The 17,785-nt window shown below is 47.7% G+C and overlaps 1 protein-coding gene across 5 annotated transcripts in view; it reads right to left on the bottom strand.

Annotated features, from left to right (window-relative positions):
• Nucleotides 1-14,661, bottom strand: part of ALPK3 (alpha kinase 3) — a 35,352-nt gene extending 20,691 nt beyond the window's left edge. Inside the window, exons 1-3 of one of the 5 annotated variants that reach the window (XM_052807825.1) lie at nucleotides 14,437-14,661; nucleotides 5,212-5,250; nucleotides 1,834-1,955 (exon numbers count right to left, since the gene is read on the bottom strand). In XM_052807825.1, coding sequence (XP_052663785.1) covers nucleotides 1,834-1,955; nucleotides 5,212-5,250; nucleotides 14,437-14,651 — 376 coding nt within the window. In that variant the 5' untranslated portion in view covers nucleotides 14,652-14,661. Of the gene's footprint in view, nucleotides 1-1,833; nucleotides 1,956-5,211; nucleotides 5,251-5,523; nucleotides 5,761-14,436 lie in introns of those variants that run through there. The other 4 variants (XM_052807827.1, XM_052807828.1, XM_052807826.1 and 1 more) reach the window with 4 other exon arrangements.
• Between the last annotated feature and the right edge of the window lie 3,124 nt (nucleotides 14,662-17,785).

Raw genomic sequence — 17,785 nt, 5'->3', positions numbered from 1 at the left:
CCACACACTGGACAGAGTGCCGATCTGTCTCTAGACGTTGACACTTTGATTTTGGTACAAGCAGAGGAGGTTATTCCTTGGCAGCATGTCTTCTGCACAATATACAGCGAGGAGTTTCTCTAGCTTTTCCAGGTGAGATGCTGGAAAGGACATGGACATTGCATTTACAAGGCCTCCCTGGTAGGGCTGACTGAAGTATCTCTTCCCCACTCCTCTTGAGAGGAAACTGAGCATGTTGGGCATCACACGTGCAGGGCACTTTCCACCCTGTCATCCATCTATTCTCATGGTGAACTAGAGCTCAGCTGCACAAATGCACCTCACCTTGACAGAGCCCACGTGGAGCCGATGGTATCATCTGGACTTTGGAAGAGATGAAGTTTGTTAGAGGGAACTCAAGGTGCAGCTGGTGAAGATTTAAGCCAGTGAGAGAAGCCAGGACTAGGCACTTTAAAAGGTGCAAGAAATCCTGAAAGGAAGAGCAGTGCTACTGCATGTCCTTGCAATAAGCTGTCATGCTCTGGGTCTGCAGCACTTCTACACTTTCAGGCAAGGGAGGGTGGAAGACAGAATTGGATCTGCTATTACTCAGGATTTCCTAACATATCTAAACATCACGCATTTTTTGACCTCTGACACTCACGGCTTGCAGAATAGTGAGTTCCATGCTACCGCACAATATGCCAAGCTTTTGCTTTTAGAAAACTTTAACTGAGAAAGCCCTTCTAATGAATCACTGAAGGGCATGGCTTGGAGGCATTTCTCTACCAGCCCACTTTTGCCCTAGAAGCAGGAAGTGGTCTGCTGAAATTAAGCACCAATAAAATCAATGTATCAGTTGTATCCTTGCAAGTTCAGAAACTCAGACCTGCAAAACAAGTGAATCCATGAGAGAAGAGCTAACAATTCAAAGCCAGCAGCTCTCAGAAGGGCTCAGTCTGCATTTCCTGGCACACAGCTTGCTTGCAGCATGTTTCTAATGGCAAACCAGATTTCCTAAATCTTAGCAAAGTCTTGGTCCTCGAGACTAAGAGGCTCACTGGAGATACCCTCCTCCTTCCAAAACTTACAAACTTGTTTAATGTCTCTCACTGAGTAACCTGTTGGAATAATTAACACGGCAACATCAGGAAGGATCACAGAGTTGTAAACAAGTACAAACAATGGAAAAAAGAGGTTTTAGAATCCCTATATTTAAAGGACAAAAGCTCATGAGTAAAGAAGCTGCTTGCCTTTATAACCAACGTGCTGCCATGCTAGGTCATCACAATGCCTTAGTACCAAGCCCTCTTTTTCAGCCTCCCCCTCCTCCTCTTACTGGCCTAACCCATTCCAGTCCAACATTAGATTTTAGCTCACTGGGAAGAAACTGGCTTTTATTTCAGATGTTGACAGACATACAAGTTTATGACTGATGCAAACGCAGCTGCACTCTTAACCATTCACAGGTAGAAAAGAGAGCCAGAGTTGGCCCAAGTATCATAGCCTTGGTCTTCAAAACTGCACATTCCTGAGTTATGGAGTCCAGGATTAGAGAGGAAGCAGAGATTAGGATAATAAAATGTAGCTGGCCCAAGCAGTAACCAGCATATTCCATTTTCTGGTCTTTAATTTGCCTTGTTTGAGATGTTAGGTTATGCCTTTGCCTCTTTACTATCTCAGGTGTTTCCCTCCCCCCTTAAAGCTGAAATCATCATGCAATCGCTGAATCTTGGCAGTCTGACAAGGGTGGACTTGTTAACGTGTTGCCTTGCTATCACTTGCTCTAGAGTTTAACTAGTGCAAGTCCAGCAAGTGAGGCAGGACCAAGTTATTCACTGAAGACACTGTTACCTGTCACTATGCACGTGAATTTAGCATCAGAGTCCTCGGACACAGAACGGGATTTGATAGTGGTTTCAAATAGTGGCTGGGTTTCCTCCGTCAGCTGAGAAATGATTGCGCAGAAGGTGCTCCTGGAAGATTCAAGAAGCATTTCTTAGAGATCAAAGTACTAGAAAAATCAAAGGGTCCACTTTCTATCTCATCTCAGAAGCCTGCATTCTTGTTGTAAATTCCCACCTTCCCTCCCATCATCCCTGCCCGAGGTTGTTCACAAGTCCAGTCCAGCGTCACGGTATTTGACTCTTTTTTCACTCCTAAGACGACTGTCAATTTAAAGTGTCATTTGGGAGACGTTCCCTTTGTCTTAGCCCTTATGGCCATTGGGGTAATGAATGTCAGGAACCATTTTAGTTCTTGATTACACCAGAACACTTCTCTGATCGGCCAGCAGGCTCAAAGCAAGACCCTAACAAAGTCAGCTTCACATTCCCAGTACTGCACCATCAGTGTTTCTAGTGTTGTTCTGCTCACTGGGATTTTACTTTATTTGTGAAGGCTTCATATGTAATTTCAAGCCAAGTGTGAACTGAACACGTATCCTGAACACAGCAGCCCTCTTTGAAAGCTCTGACTTAAGAAAAGCTGCCTGCTGTAGGGACAGCTCTCTGAAGGAGACCTTGAGCCTGGCTTGCAGCTTTCTGAGCTCAGGAATTATATGTGAAGCTGACATCCTTTCCCTGTTTAACCTCTCACTGCTGCGGGTAGGCGCTCACACTACATACTCCATGAGTTCAGGCACTGACCTTGAAGTTCAGGTTGGGACACCCAAATAGCCAGAACTATCCAAATAGTGCAATCTATGAAGCTCAGAAATGGACCTTAGATTCTCCAGTCATTTAAGCACTATTCAATGATAGATAAATCAACATATTCATACAGCACTGCCAACCCTCTTGAAGCATCACCAAGAGAGGCCCCAGAAGATCTGGGCTTTCTTAAATAAAGGAAAATTATTTAATTCCAAGTTGGGTCTTCATTCAGATAGTGCTCTGGGGCTCTTGGAGGGGAAGAGCTGCTTCCTTCATTTTTCCCTCTGCAATTAAAACACTACATGTTTACAGTAGGAGAGAGGACCCCAAGGTCTCAAGTGCAAGGATCTTAGGAGAAACAGCAAATATTGCAAGAGAACTGGCAGCTGGCAGCTCTACTTATATAATTTTCAGCAGTGAAAGACATTCCTTAAACAAGTGATCAGCTTCTAGAGACATGCAAGAGGTGGAACAAACCCCCAGACCATTCCTGATACAGCTCCACCACGAGCAGAAGGGCTCATAGCACATGGTGAGGGCTCCACAAGGAGGACCCAGGCCTCACAAGCAGCCCCCAGCTTGCGGGCAGGATGCTGGTGCTGCTGCTACTCATGCTCTACCTGCTGAGGGAGTAGACCTGTTCAGGAAAAACAAAAACACCCCCACATTTAGCATGAACCCAGCAAGGTCAGGTGCACTGACAGGCTCTGCAGCAGGGACTGAACTGCACATATGGCTGAAGGTGCCAGGATAGCTCCAGCCACAGCAACTGCCTGTTTTATCCACCCAGAAAACTTACCTGGAGGCTGCAGTGCTATGATTTTCACTCTGACTTCCTGCTAGAATGGGTTTGTAAGAGACGCAGGGAGATGAGTCCCTGAGTAAAAAACAATTGGGATGCAGCAGGAGTCTCACACAGCTCCCAGGCACTTTGTATTGGGTAAGTGTACGGGACAGGGGCAGCTAGGGCTATTGCAAACTTGACTCATCTGCTGAACCAGGGTTATAAGCACTGCCTATATCCTAACACATGTGTGGGATGGGGTAAAAAACAGATGCCACAGCTCAGACTCTTTTCTGTGGAAATCGATGGTCCCCAGGAGACTGATCCTGGCAAGCAACTCTTCACACAACTACAGGGCCAGGAAAGGGCTGTGGGAGCCAACAGCTGTTTCAAACCAGAGAAACCTTTCCATACTCCAACCCCAGGAGAAAAAAAACCCATTTCCAAAGAGCAAGGCAGACAATCCAGTACCAAGGCAGTTACTGGTGGCGTTTTGATGGCCCCTTCAATACAGACACCCAGCCTTAGACCAGTAAATGCCTTTTAGATCCACATAAGGAACTTCCCAAGCATCATTAAACATTTCATACCCCAGCAGGAGAGCAACCAGATCAGCATCTTATAAAAAAGTGATGCGCACACACATAGTGCCACTTGGGACCAAGTTTAATCCCAGTACCATGCCACCAGTATCAGCAGGCAGCACCAGGAATAAGTCTGGTCCATTCAGTGCAAATCTCACAATCAGGTGAAATACAGCAAAGGCTACTGAATGGTTTAGGAAAGCAGCATCACCAGAAGCTGAGGGCTCCACAGGCACAGCGGATGAATCAGAGGAGACTTGCCCAATGTACACTTGGCAGGGAGCTCTGGAAGGTCTATTTAATCTTTCAAAGAAACCATTGTATCAGTCATGGGAGGTTTAGAGACTGCAGCACTGTGGGGCTCTCAGCTGACTCACTCCAGCTGCAAGGAGACTTGTCCAATTCAAATTGCTTTCTAAACCAGTAATTCAGAAAATTCAAGAAATCTGATACAAAGCAGCAGCCGCTCTTCCTCCGGGCCTTCCTGAAGCTGCATCTTTGTTGCAGAAAAAGCCCTGGAGCCTAGGAAGAGAACACAGGCAATTCAGTAGCCTTTTTACATTAAAGAGGGATTTCCATACAAAAGCAGTCTGCAGGAAAAGGAGATTTGAGAAGTGTATTCCTGTTCGTCATGATTTTCTTTTCTGGACTTTTTGGGTAGCAATCCCACAGCTAAGCTATAGCGGTGTTTTGGAGAGGCCTTTCCCTCCACAGTCATTCCTCTTCCTGCTCCCGCAGCAAACCAGTAGTGCCAGCTGATTTCCAAATGTGTTATTTTGCCAAAGGCAAAGTACAACTAAATAAGTGCATTTCAGGCCAGAGTCCAAATTAATGAGGATCTTCGCAATAAAGCACAGGATGGCAGGGGGAGAAGAAAATTTCTTCTTTGAAAGTCTCAGGGCAGACACATCTAATTTTTAATGTCTCTGTATGGAAGTCTCACTTTAATATCGAGAAGTAGCTGAACACCCATCCTTTGGCTAAGAAAGAGGAATATTTCTTGCACCTTAACACAGGAACTACGATGAACATTCACTTTGCTGTCTGCAGTTCAAGCAAGTATTAGGGATCCAATCATGCAGAATAAGGCTGTTAGATCACTTCAGGGCTCTCTACTAATTAATTAGTACCAAAGCATCACAAATTAATCATGTGCAGTCAGATTCAGCAAAGTGTTGGGTCAGAGCAGTTTAATGCAAAGTAGTTTTACCTTCCTAAACTGGAGGGAGAGAATCTGCTGCTTGATAAGCTAAGCAAAAAACAGCATAAAAAACATTAGACAGAGAAGCATGGAAAGGAGCTGAAATAAACAAACCGTTACAGAGACGTATTAATGATGAGCCGTTTTGCACAGGTCAGAGTTCCTATTAAAAGAAGGTACAGCTGCCTTACTCAGGCTGACTGCCAGGACGAGCAAGCCGCATTGTAAATTGAAATCAAAGGCTGTAAAAATGAAATGGTTGTTAACTGCAGAGAATAAGTGTAAGGATATTTATACAAGTAGGTTTCCAAGAAGCAGCACCTGAGCCTTCCATGCACCATCCGCTGCGTTGTGCTCAAAGCAGGCAACTCCACCCCGGGAGATGTTCGATTAAACGGCAGGCAGGAGTACAGACCGTTGCAAGCCCACTTCTCTGCTGGCAAGCAGGTGGCCTGAGCTGGTCACCCTCTGTGCTTCCAAGGACAGCTCTTTGGAGAAGCTGAAAGCTCTCTGGTCACTATACACCATTTTCCAGCTTGCCAACCAAATCACTAAGGTCTGGCAAAAAATTAAAATAAAATAAAAGAAGTAGACTTTACAAGAATCTACAGGTTTTGTTTTCTTTGCAGGAACATGTTATAACATTAACCAATTCAGGGGAAAAAAAAAAAAATCAAACACCCAAGTCCTACACAAGGGACACCCAGATGAGCTACTTACCAGCGGCCACCAGCTCTCCCAAAGGAGTGTCTTCAAGGACTCACGTCCTAGCCAAAAGGCCACATTGGCATATTGTGGCAGCAGCCCCTTGCAGGCTGTAGGAAACAACCTCTTGGCATTGACCCACAGCAGGCAGGAGCAGTTCCTCAGACCCTGAGCTCACCCACGTGGCAATCAAAAGCCTAAAACTAACTAGGTACCAGCTAGTCAACAGCATGTAAGTTCAATGATTTAATCACATTGAGATGCGTATTAGTTATGCCTATGCAACAACCTCACCATATAGCCTCAGAAGTGACTGCAGTGTAGACATCCCCTTCGGGATGTTAGAAGTCAGACTCCCACATCGGTATGTGCAGGCAGATCAAACCTTCTCTGCCTTGTGCACTGAAGACCACTGTTAAACAACCAAACTTCAGTGCTTTACGATGATGCTGCAGAAGACAGCATGAAGAACCGAGAAAGGTGCACCTCTTCAGGTCTCCTACCCAAATGACCACACCCGAGCTCTGTGCAAGTCCCAATCGCATGGAAGTCATCAGGACTTCAAGTCTTGCCCTAAAAATGACCACAGAGGGTCTCTGAAAACTGCTGCTGCCAACCATACAGCACTTCCACCTGTGGAGGCAGAACCTCCATGCAAGTAATAAGTAAAAAAAGTAGTTCAGTTTGAAGGCCTGACAGTTTACACAAATAATTGCACATTTTCATTGGGAAAAAAACCCAGCACTCTTAAGAGCTCACTGACTCCTCTCCTTCAGGAAAGCAAAGACAGAAGAAGTTTTAGACAGCCGCTCAGGAGTAGCTTTAACCTAACAAACATGGGTGGCACTTGCCCTTTTGGCAGCGGCTTCACCCTCTCCACGCCCAGCCGCACAATCCTGATCCCTCCCCAGTGCCAACTGCTGTTCACGCAGCCAGAGGATGAGCAGATCAGGTGTTATCCAGCTGGAAAAATCAAACGGTAACCATAACAGGCCGAGGATCAACCACCCAATCCATCTTGCATGCACTGTGCTGGCCCACAGGAGAAGTGAGACAGAGGAACTTTGTCCTTCTGGCTGAGCCCCACCACCTGGGGCATCCCTTTGAGCCCCATGTCCTTTCCAGCACTGCAAGGCATGCCTTTGCACTACCTGCCTTACTGACCAGCACCGTCACCTTGTCCTCATCACTCCCAGCCACCTTAACAGCTTAGAGAGCTCAAATTGCACCTCCAGCTGCTCCTGCCCTGCCCTGACCTCACAGGGGGATCGAGCTGCCTCCCCCCCACAACCCATCCAAGCACATCGGCCCAGGGGATCGAAGGGGCAGCAGCACCGATGCGCTGCGTCCCTGTGCTGTGGGCTGCCCCCGGGCAGCTCTGTCTAGCTGGAAACACAACTCACGGGCTTAACAGTCTCGACCACCAGCTTTTCAACGGTAAATGAACCCCAAAACACTCTGCATACCACTGCAAGGGAAAAACGTCCTTTTAGCCTCCAGGAATACTAAGGACCTAGGCATTGCTTGAGGAGCCAGCAGGGAAGATCCTAAAATGCTTGCTGGAGAATGCTAGTGCAGGCAGAAGTGTGGTTTTAATCATGCTTTCTTGCATAAGACAAATGGGAAGGTGTCTTGGCTTGAACGTAAAGAAAATCACTCAAATAGCAAGAGTCAGAATGAAGGGTGCCTGTGCCACGAACCCCTTGTGCTCATGAATGTGATCAAACAATGAGCATCGTCAGTACTTTTTTTTAATCCCCAATGTTGAGCACACAACCGGGGCTTTATTCACTGCACATCCTGAAACAGTGCTGAATACCGGATTGAAGGTCTCTTGAGGAGCCTTGATATTATCAAAAGAAAAAGGCCATCACCACAAAGATCCACATATTAACTAAAGTTTAACCTCAATATGCTAAGGAACCAAGCAAAATTTGCTTTTCAGACTAGAGATTTAAGCCCAGAGAGAGCAAGATCAAATTCTGAATGCTTCAGCCAGAACAGGCCTGCCTGCAGGCAGCTGGCGTTTCACTTCATTTTAATTACATTCACAGCATACCCGCATGCAGCATAACTACATCAGACTTTACCCACTCTACCAGAAATCTACCCACTTGGAAACGTGGGACTCTTGAGCAAGGCACAGCAGACACCCCAGCATGCCTAGTCTGATACTCGCTGGGACTGGGCTGTCTGTGTCCTCAGCTCCCCAGAGACTTATTAGGGCGCACAGTACAAGACTCTGCTAATGAAATGCAGCATCAGCAGCGGACGTGTCTCCCCCAAGCAAGCTTGGGGGCATTATAGTTACTGGATGAAGGCAAATGCTTATCTTATCCTGAGGAACACATCTAAAGTGTGTAAATCAAGGTCTCAATGTACTGGTTTCTCTCTACTCGAGAAGAGGAGCTCAGAGAGGTCTGCTCCAGTCATGTCCAGCATCGGTGGGAGGAAAGCCTCCTCGGGCACCTTGCATCCATGAAGTGAAGCGCAGCTTGTTAAAAGCTAGCCCTGAAAATACAGGTTTGGTTAGTAACCACTGTTGTACTGGACTGTAGAATTATACCCCTCTACTATGTACCTTCTACCAGCCTCAGTTCTTTAAATTCTGTTTTATCAGATGCTTTCAAACACCTTTGGACATTTATCATCCTCTTAAAGGTTTTAGACCTTCAACTACTCAGAATTTTCTTCCGAAGTGAAGACCATCTTCCCCATTTTTCATGCACTTGCCAAATTTCAGTCTTGCTGCAACGGCAGGAGGCAGAACTGTTAACACCACTCACTTTTTTTAGTCACTAAAAATATTGCTCAAGTTGATGGCCTAGGCTAGTACATCACCCCACTGGCACTGAAAAGTTAACGGCTTGAAAAACACAGATTTTAAATCTGGCACCTTTTCTAACCCTCTCATGCAATCACTGCATGAAATTCTCCTCTTTTGGTATTTCTTCTCCCCGAGATAAAGAAATCTTTCTCCTTCCAGCTCATGTCTTCATATGGAAGTTGACAAGAGCTCAGGAGACCCTGAAATAGGCTTCACAGTGGCTCCATCCTCACATGTACAAGTACATGGACATGATCTGCTTGAGCTGCAGCAGTCATCAATGTATTTCAGTGCTCTTCCACAGCACGAAAATTGAGCCACACAAGCTGTCCCCTGCAGCAAGTAAACAGCAAAGCTGAGACCTCCGAGTTGTGTTTTGACAGAAACAGCATTGCACAAAAGATCCTCAGAAGAGCCCACTGAAAACTGGGCAGCCCTTCCATCCTGGGAGCAGGACAGAGGGATGGCCCCAGCAATCCCCTACAGATGCTCTCTCTTGCTGGCACTCTGACCCGTGACATTATTGGGCATGTTTTACACATGCAGACTTCCAAGTATAAGTTTTCATATGAACTTCTCTGCCTCCAAGGTTAATACTACTTGAGACAAATACAAGCCACTCCGAATGTCTTCTCAGCTGTCAGTAGCAAGCCATTTTCAACATTTAAAAGCCAACAATGAAGCTTTCATGTACATATGGTCATGCTTAAGGCGTCTTTCCTGCCATGTGTCCCACTTCTTATCAAGCACTTCATGCACACACAGAACGAGTGTGTTTGTGTTTCATATACCATGGCAGTAATTATCAGCAATCCTGTGATAAAGCAGCTGTGAGTGCTATGGAGCTGTACAAGACACATTGCTATTTTACAGACTGGAAAACGGATGTATTGAGGCTTTGCTTGTCAAGGTCACGAAACGAATCAATGTCGGAGAAATATGGCATTTTTTCTGCAGGTAATTTACTTTGAGCTGAGATGAACACGGACTTGCATGTAACAATTCAGAGCTAGATTTCATTAACAGAGAAGCTGGAAAACAATAAATTAAGTTACATGTTTCTGTATTGGCCTCTATAACACTCTGAAGATGGCTCAGATCTGTGTATTTTAACTCTGAATTATTACTGCCTTTATGGTCCAAATTAAACTGGCAGCTAGTTGAAAGACATCAAGGAATGAGAAAGGACAAAAGAAAGCAAAGCAATATTGGACAATGAGATGCCCAGGAAAGTTGACATCTTCCTGGTAACACATTGTGCACAGAAGATTTTTGTGGCTGTGGGTTAGAAAAGCAGCAAGGTGAAAATGTTGTTTGTAACAGCTCTTCTGCCTTCCTCTTCTTGGATCAGGCAACTCTGTAAAGTGTGAGACAACAGCCTCATTCACCCGAGACCTTCCTCCCCTTGCTGAAACAGAGTGAGGACAGAGCACGTTTTAGTTCTATTTCCTGGAAACTGCCTCTGCTGTGGCACAAGAGGTACCTCGTTCAGAGGAGATCACATTCTCCCCTCCGCGCAATCAGGGAGGATCCCAGGCCTGGGGAATGTCTCCATTTATGAGGTTTCCAGAGAAGAGCAAAGTTCAAACATGTGATATATTCTGTATTTTAACTGTGGTCCTGATGGGCACTGTTTGTCCAGCTCCACAGCTTGACCTTCCAGCCTAGGTTATTGGCTTATCAGCCTACGTACTCAGCTCTGCTTGACTTTCTAGGAGACATGGACAGGAGGCTTTAGAAAGGGGGCTGAAAAACGCAGTTTGGGATTACTATTCACTATGCACAACTGCCAAGGAGCCCCACTCAAACAAGGCATCACTGTGCAGATAATTACACCAATAGGGAAAAGACACCTCTATCCTAGAGATCCTACAGACTGGAGATGAATCCATCGATGCCTTTACGTTTGCCTTTCCAGTGGGTACTGGACGTCCCTCCTTTCAGAGTTTGGGACACTTCCATCCGACAAGACAAATAGACTGAATTCCCTCAGATGCCACAGCTGGTTTCTTAACAGGGATTTACACCACTTGTTGCCAAACGCAAGGTCCCATAAGAAGTTACAGGTGCCCAGCTGCTGAAGAGGGAACTCCTCTGAACTAAGAAAGCTAAACGTGCTTTTCAGGAACTAAGCACTCCTGAGTTTTCAGCTCACTTTTTATTATAGTAACAGATCTTTCACCTTCAGTTGGTATTACGTGCAAAGCAGGAGGTACAAGATTGGGAATGGTTTCTAGCCAGAAAAGCCAGGTGGCAAGGCACTCTCCCGAGCTCAACCACCACCACAACCAGAGACAGCCATCCAAGAAGAGATCAGAGGCAATGTCACTATACTCTATAAATATCTGCATATGATGAAGCTATGACAGTAGAAAGATATTTAAGCAAGGAGGCAATGCTGTAATGAGACTGAGGAGCAGACATCTGCATTAGATGAGAGGTGCAGATCACTTCCAACAGAAGAGTTTGCCTAGGACTCAGATGAAGTTTTTCCATAAAGTTGCATCTCTCCGCACAAGACATTCTCCAGACTCAGCTAGTTCTTACAAAAAGGACACCTAAAGAGATGTCCTGAAGTTGTGGCCCGTGAATGCAGCTAAGGCAGACGCTGGACAGGACTGACAGCTTCTCCTCTCACTTTGTGAAGTAATTATAGTCAAGTGCTTTGAGACATAAGAGTTTTTTTTTAAAAAAAAAAAACACCTACCCCAAAATAAAAAAGTCCTGTCAGCTGCCAGAGCAGAAGGCAAGTCACCATGACCACAAGCTGCTCCTCACATTGTCCGTTATCAGGCATGTTAAAAGATCGGCAAAGGAAACCCAGTAATCTCTTGCCACTGAGCTACCTGCTCACAGGGAAGATTCTTCCCAAGGACCAGTTCCCGAGAGCACAAAAAGTAAATATTCTGAATACTCTGTTTAATAAAGGCATAATGTTCTCTCTACGGCCATTTTCAACACCTCTATTCTTTTGGCCCCTGCAGCACCACCCCTGACAAATTCTACACCTTAAAAAACACAAAAAGCATGTACCGGTTTCCAAATTAGTATCCTTCAATTTACCGTCCCTTTCCTTCTATAGGATTAGGGAGACCAAGCAACACAATCCAGACTACTCTCTACATGGTTCATGAACGCAAGCATGTAGGTGAAACATGCTCACGAGTCACCCCAGAAGCAGGGATTCCTAACCTCAGTTTCTTTTCATAAAGATATTTCCATGTCTGTAAGTACCTCTACCATGTCACTCCACTTTCTACTGCTTTAAGAATGGGTGAAAAGAGCAGGCAAATATTTCAGTTCAACACAGTCTACAAATACATATGGAGACAGCAACAGAGAAGCCTGAAAAAAACCACATTTTCTTCGGATCAGAATATCGATTTTTGCTTTCTAACCACCACAGCAGCCTCCCACCACAATTCTGTGTCTACCTCACTTGTCCCATACTTTTGTTAGCTCCAAACTCACCAAATTCAAATATGTTCTGCATTAAAAAGAATTGCTGAATGTTATCTGCCATTAGGCATGTCACTCATCTTGCTTTTCAAGTTCTCCCAGGCAAGCTCTCCAGATGTTCCTGGATTTAATTAAACTCCTAATTGCTTTTTGAAAGTCTTCTTGCTACACCATTCCACTCACTTGCTTTCCAGAATTGTTATGATACATTATTTAATTACAGGACAAAAAGCCCCACTTCATTCAAGCCCTTGCCCTGCATCATAGACAACAACACAGTTTTGTAGGCACTCTCAGGGCTGTGCAGGGAATGAGACTTTTATATTACTCCTCCCTAACTCATTAGAGAAACTGGAAGATGTCATGAACACAGGGAAAGGTCAGGTTTGCTATTTAGCAAATATTTATTCACTGCTTCTTACAACAGAAGGGGCAGCCACTGAAGTTAACAGGCAAAATGAAATTACCTTTCCATAGGCTTTGACGACCAAGTACATAAGTGGGTTGAAAAAAGGATTGGACAATTTGTGGAAATCGAATGCACTGCTGATTTAAGCATGGCAATACAGTGTCCCTTTGCCTGCAAAGGCATTAGGCTCCCACGGATGGAAACTGGGGTGCACCCACCCGCAGCACTAGCCTGACAAGTTCAAGGCGTTCGGGACTCAGAGCTTTGCAGGCACAGGGTGGATTTACCATGCCCGAGCCGCAGCGTCGACCCAGCCAGAAGACACTAGGCTCGCTGCACGGGAGCGGTACATCGCTCTGTGCCTTCCTCAGCAGCCTTAAGGAGAACTTTGGGGATTTGGGGAAGCGGGCTGGGAACGCTGGAGGTATTGCTTGTGGGACTGATGAACACTCCTTTATGGTTAAACTGATTAAAGCTGCAATTTGAACATACTCAGAGGGGAATAAAAGTCAAGCTATAAGCAAAAAAAACCACCTCAAATTTATTTATTAAAGACTCTCTCTACTTGTAATCTGCAGAATGGAGTCATCGGACTCAATTACAGATTTCCTTTGCATGGTCTGAGGTCGCAGATTGGTTGTGGACACTGTACGGGCATTTGTTGGTACCAAAGATGCCACAGTACGCAGACATACTGCCGTTAGATCGCACACTACGATACAAGCACAAAGGAACTGAATTAAGGCAACTTAACTTTGGCATTACTCCAGTTTTAACATCTGACTTCCAGGCAATGCTTTTTTATCTCTTTTGGTCCTGTATTTGTTTTTACATACCTCTGATTCTTTGAGGCATCGATGCTTGACACGCTGGAAATGGATTATTTATAAATCAACAACAGGGAAGAGGCACACTCGTTTCAAGAGCTTAGAGACCGAAGAGCATTCCTAGTGAAGTCAAAGTAATTTATAGGGTTTATTTTGAACGCCTAACACAATCACCAACACCTTTCCCTTCGCTGGCACGTTGCCTTGTTTTTTTGCATTTGCTAGCCTCAGCCAGTCTCAGTTGACAACATGTTTATCATACCTTCTCCCGCGTGAACAAAGCCTTATTCCTACCACAGACCCCCTGCCTAAGGCCATTTCTGACCCAGGAATGCTGTCCTCATCGCTGCTCGGCCCGTATCTACATTGTAGAAATGCCTTTTTGGCTATAAGATAAGGCACACGCACAGCGGGCCCCTTGCTCAGCGTCTGGTGTCAATAACACAGGCGGCTTCGCTACAATGAAGGCAGGAAGGTCAGCGCGGTACCCCGTACGCGAGCTTAACTCCAGGGGCGCGGAAGCTCGTGCCCGTCAGGATTTCACAGCGAGGCGACCGACTTCGCGCACCTGACCCGCCATAAAACTGCGCGCAACGCCGACAACCCCCGCCCCGGCAACGACCGCAAAAAAACCCGTGAGCCTTGTTCTCCAGGGAGCGAGGGGCAGGCCCGCAGCAAACGGGCTCTTCTGGAGAGCCCAAGCCGTCGCTTGGTTTTTCCACCCTGCAGAAGAAAGAGGGAAAGGGCCCGGGCAGCCACGCCGCTCCCAGCTCGGCCGCCATCTCGGTCGGTGCGGGGCCGGGGTATTGCCTGACGGCTTTGGGACGCCGCCAGCCCGCTCCCCTCCCGCTTCACCTCCAGGCAGCTCGCCCCCGCTTCGGCCCTCCACCTGCCTTTGGAACGCCTGTCCCCATCCCAGGCAGCCGCGGCGGGAGCCGGGCAGGGGGACCGACCACCCACCCGGCCCCGGCCCCGGCCCCTTCCCCGCCGGCTCCGGCCACCCTCACCTGTTCTGGGGCCGGATGCCCAGCAGGTAGCTGCGCCGGTCGGGCCGGGAGGCCCAGGCCGCGCTCTCGGCCTCCTCCGCCCCCTCGACGCCGTCCGTTCCCCGCCCGGGGAGGCCGGGGAGGGCCCGGCGGGGCGAGCCCATGGCGGCGGCCGGGCTGCGGCTGCCCCTGCCCCCGCCGCCACCGCTGCCCGCCCTGTCAGTCACCGCCGGCATTTATAGCCGCCCCGCACATGCCGCTGTCAGTCGGGGGCGGCGGCGACATGACGTGGCGGCCGCGGCCGCGGCCCGGCCCGGCCTCTGCGGGCCTGGGGGCCCGGCCTCCTCCTCCTCCTCCTCCTCCTCCTTCCATCACCGCCAGCTCGAGTTCATCTCCTTGGGAGAAAGGGTGTTGTGTTTTTTGTTTTATAATAGCCTCCACACCCCCCCCCCCCCCGGTTTGGAGGATTTCTCGCGCCTCGAAGATATCTCAGGATCCGCTAAAACATCCCCCGGTTTCTTGCAGGCACAAGGCTCCCGCCCCGGCCGGCGGCACCGCTCAGCGCGGTCGCGGCAGTCACGTCCTCGCATCGGCCTCGGCAGCGTCTCACGCCTTGGCAGCCTGGTTTTTATTTTGGGCCGCCCGGGAGGAGGTCTGTGACGGTATTTATTCGGTCTTCATGAAAAGGACAGCACAAAAGAGGGCTATAAAAGGTGGGTACTTGTCACAAACTATTACCAGCAGCGATTTAATACCAAATGAAAACATAACGTGTAATAAAATGGGATTTATTCTTGTTCCGCCTTCATCTTACCTGTCAAGCTCTTGTATCGCGTGCCGCAGGCATGTCACTGGTGGCGCCGCATCTCTCCGGCACCGGATTGACGGATGGAGCAGATTTGCTGTGGATCGGCCGCCTGCCCACGACTGCACAGCAGCAATTGCTGCAGAAGTGGGAAGATGATGGTAGAGAGCTCCAGACCGGGAAAGGCAACAGGCTTTGAGCTGATCCCCCCTGGGCAGGAGAGGTAACAAGTGCGGCAGCAAGCAGTGGAGCAGGTGATAGCCGTGTGGATCACTTGGTGCAGGACACCCCTGATTCCTCTTCCCCAGCAAACACTGTGATTTGGAAGGTGACTTTGGATAGGGACAGGCACAGGGGTATTCACGGACATACACAGTGTGTGCATCACCTATACAGGTACAGGGGCGCGCACAGAGGCACGGCAGTGTGTGCACCACCTGTGCACGGGCACGGCGTGTGCACAGACACACACACACAGTGTGTGCATCAGGTCGATACAACCCAGCTTTGACCTAAGCTGTTCTTGTCACTGGTATATCAAACCTCGGTCCAAATGGAAGGAGCGGTTACAACTTGAGCCAAATCTGCGTGTGGAGAAACTGATGTCCACCAAGAGAATTGCCAAGCCCAGCAGATGCCCAAGCCTGGGCATATGGGAAGGCAGTGACATCTGTGGACCAGGGGTTTGGGGAGAAGTTTTCAGGGAGAGGCAGTGACTGTGGGGGATCCAGCCATGCAATCTAGTAAAGCGGTGCTTGCAGACAGCACCAGACCCAAAGCCAGGACCCCCAAGTAAATTTTACTTTCATATAAAGTTTCTTGGATCCTGTTGACCTGTCAGAGTCAGCGTATACTGGGTCAGCAGTTTGGGTTTTGTGGTTGCAGTAGTTATGATGTGGTCCTAAGCACTCCAAATCTGGATTTATCCAGTTGGATGACAGTGGCCTGATCAGACTTGTAGTTCTTTCACACAAGGCCCAGTGAAATGCTTTTCTCAGCTCCGATCTCAGGATAGTCTTGCATTTGAGCAGTGTTTTGGAAGGAGCCTTCTGTCCTCTCAGGTGCAGGTATTAGAGTTTATTTGCTTTTTGCAGGCCACAATGGCAGGTGATTACATTATCAGGCATGTAAATAGCTGGATTTGTGATACCAGAGAGGATACTTGGTCTTGGCAAATGCAAAGGAGATGGACCTCAAAGACATTTGGATGTGGTCCTAGGAAATATGGGGAAAGAAGGTGGTCCCAGAGGACTAACAGAAGATCTCACCTTCACCAGGCAGTAAAAGAGCAGATGAAATTGCATAAAACAAACGTAGTATGATCCACAGGGGAAACAACGATACTCATTTTTGATAGGCAGCAGTGGGCTCTGTGTGGGCTAATGTCACTCAGGAACAATCCGTCTCAAACAGAATACAGTAGACCTGAAAAAAATCCCAAACTCGCAGAAGGGCAGCAAGGATGACCAGAGGTCCAGACTGGCTGCTGCATAAAGAATAACTACATAGACTGGGACTCTTCAGCCTGGAAGGAACAACTGAGGTGCATATGACTGAGGTATACACAGCTGTGAGGGAGAAGGAGAACAAGACCAGGGGCATCGCGTGAAATTAGCAGGAGGTAAAATCAGTTAAGAGGGAGATGCTTGCTCCCTCACCTTGGCATTAAGCTGCTTCCACACATCGCTGCGGCTGCTCAATGTCAAGAGGCGTTAAGAAACCCCATAGGACAAATCTGTGGAAGGAAAATCTCTTGAGGTTTCCTCAGGACAAAAATACTACCTTTGGTTCAAGAAGTCTCCGAGCTACAAAAGAATATTCACTGTGTGTATGCTCCAGTCTCACACCCTTCGCTGTGCCCTGGCTGGTGCACAAATGTGGGAGGCAGGATGCTAGGCTGGGAGGACCCAAGGTGGCATTCTCCTGCTCCCATCTCTTTCTCTGAAAGGAGGAGGACTTTCAGGTCCCACAGCTTCAAGAAACCTGAATTCAAGTTCCAGCATATGAATTACACGTTATTTTACCATCTGGTCACCATGAGCCCTACCTCTCAGGGTGTTGATCTGATAGAGCAGCGCCCAGACCATCTTGAGAAGGGTGTCCAGAACAGACAGGTCTTTGTGTCGGACCTGGAACTGTGTCTGGTTTCAGACTCCCAAATACAGGAAAGACACTTACACACTGGAGTGAGTCCAGTGAAGGCCACCAAGATGGTTAAGGGAGCTCAGGAACATGACATAGGAGGAGAGGATGAGAGAAACTGGGTTTAAGTCTTCAGGGGAGGGCTAAATGGAGACCTCCTTGCTTTCTTCAACTACCTCATGGGAGGGTGTGACCAGACAGAGCCAGACACTTCCCAGAGATGCAGAGTGATAGACTGAGAGGCAACAAATGCAAGTGGCAAGGAGGAAAGTTCTGATGACATGTTAGGAAAAGAAATTGCCCTGTGAGTGGGATCAAACAGCACAACAGTGTCCCAGAGACGTGAGCGATCTCCATCCTGGGAGACAGTCAACTGTGGATGGGACAAGGTGCCGAGCAACTGATCGACCTCCTGCTCGGAGC

This window comes from Harpia harpyja, chromosome 14 (genome assembly GCF_026419915.1).
Source record: "Harpia harpyja isolate bHarHar1 chromosome 14, bHarHar1 primary haplotype, whole genome shotgun sequence".
NCBI lineage: Eukaryota > Metazoa > Chordata > Aves > Accipitriformes > Accipitridae > Harpia > Harpia harpyja.
This window is presented reverse-complemented; position numbering and strand designations above follow the sequence as displayed.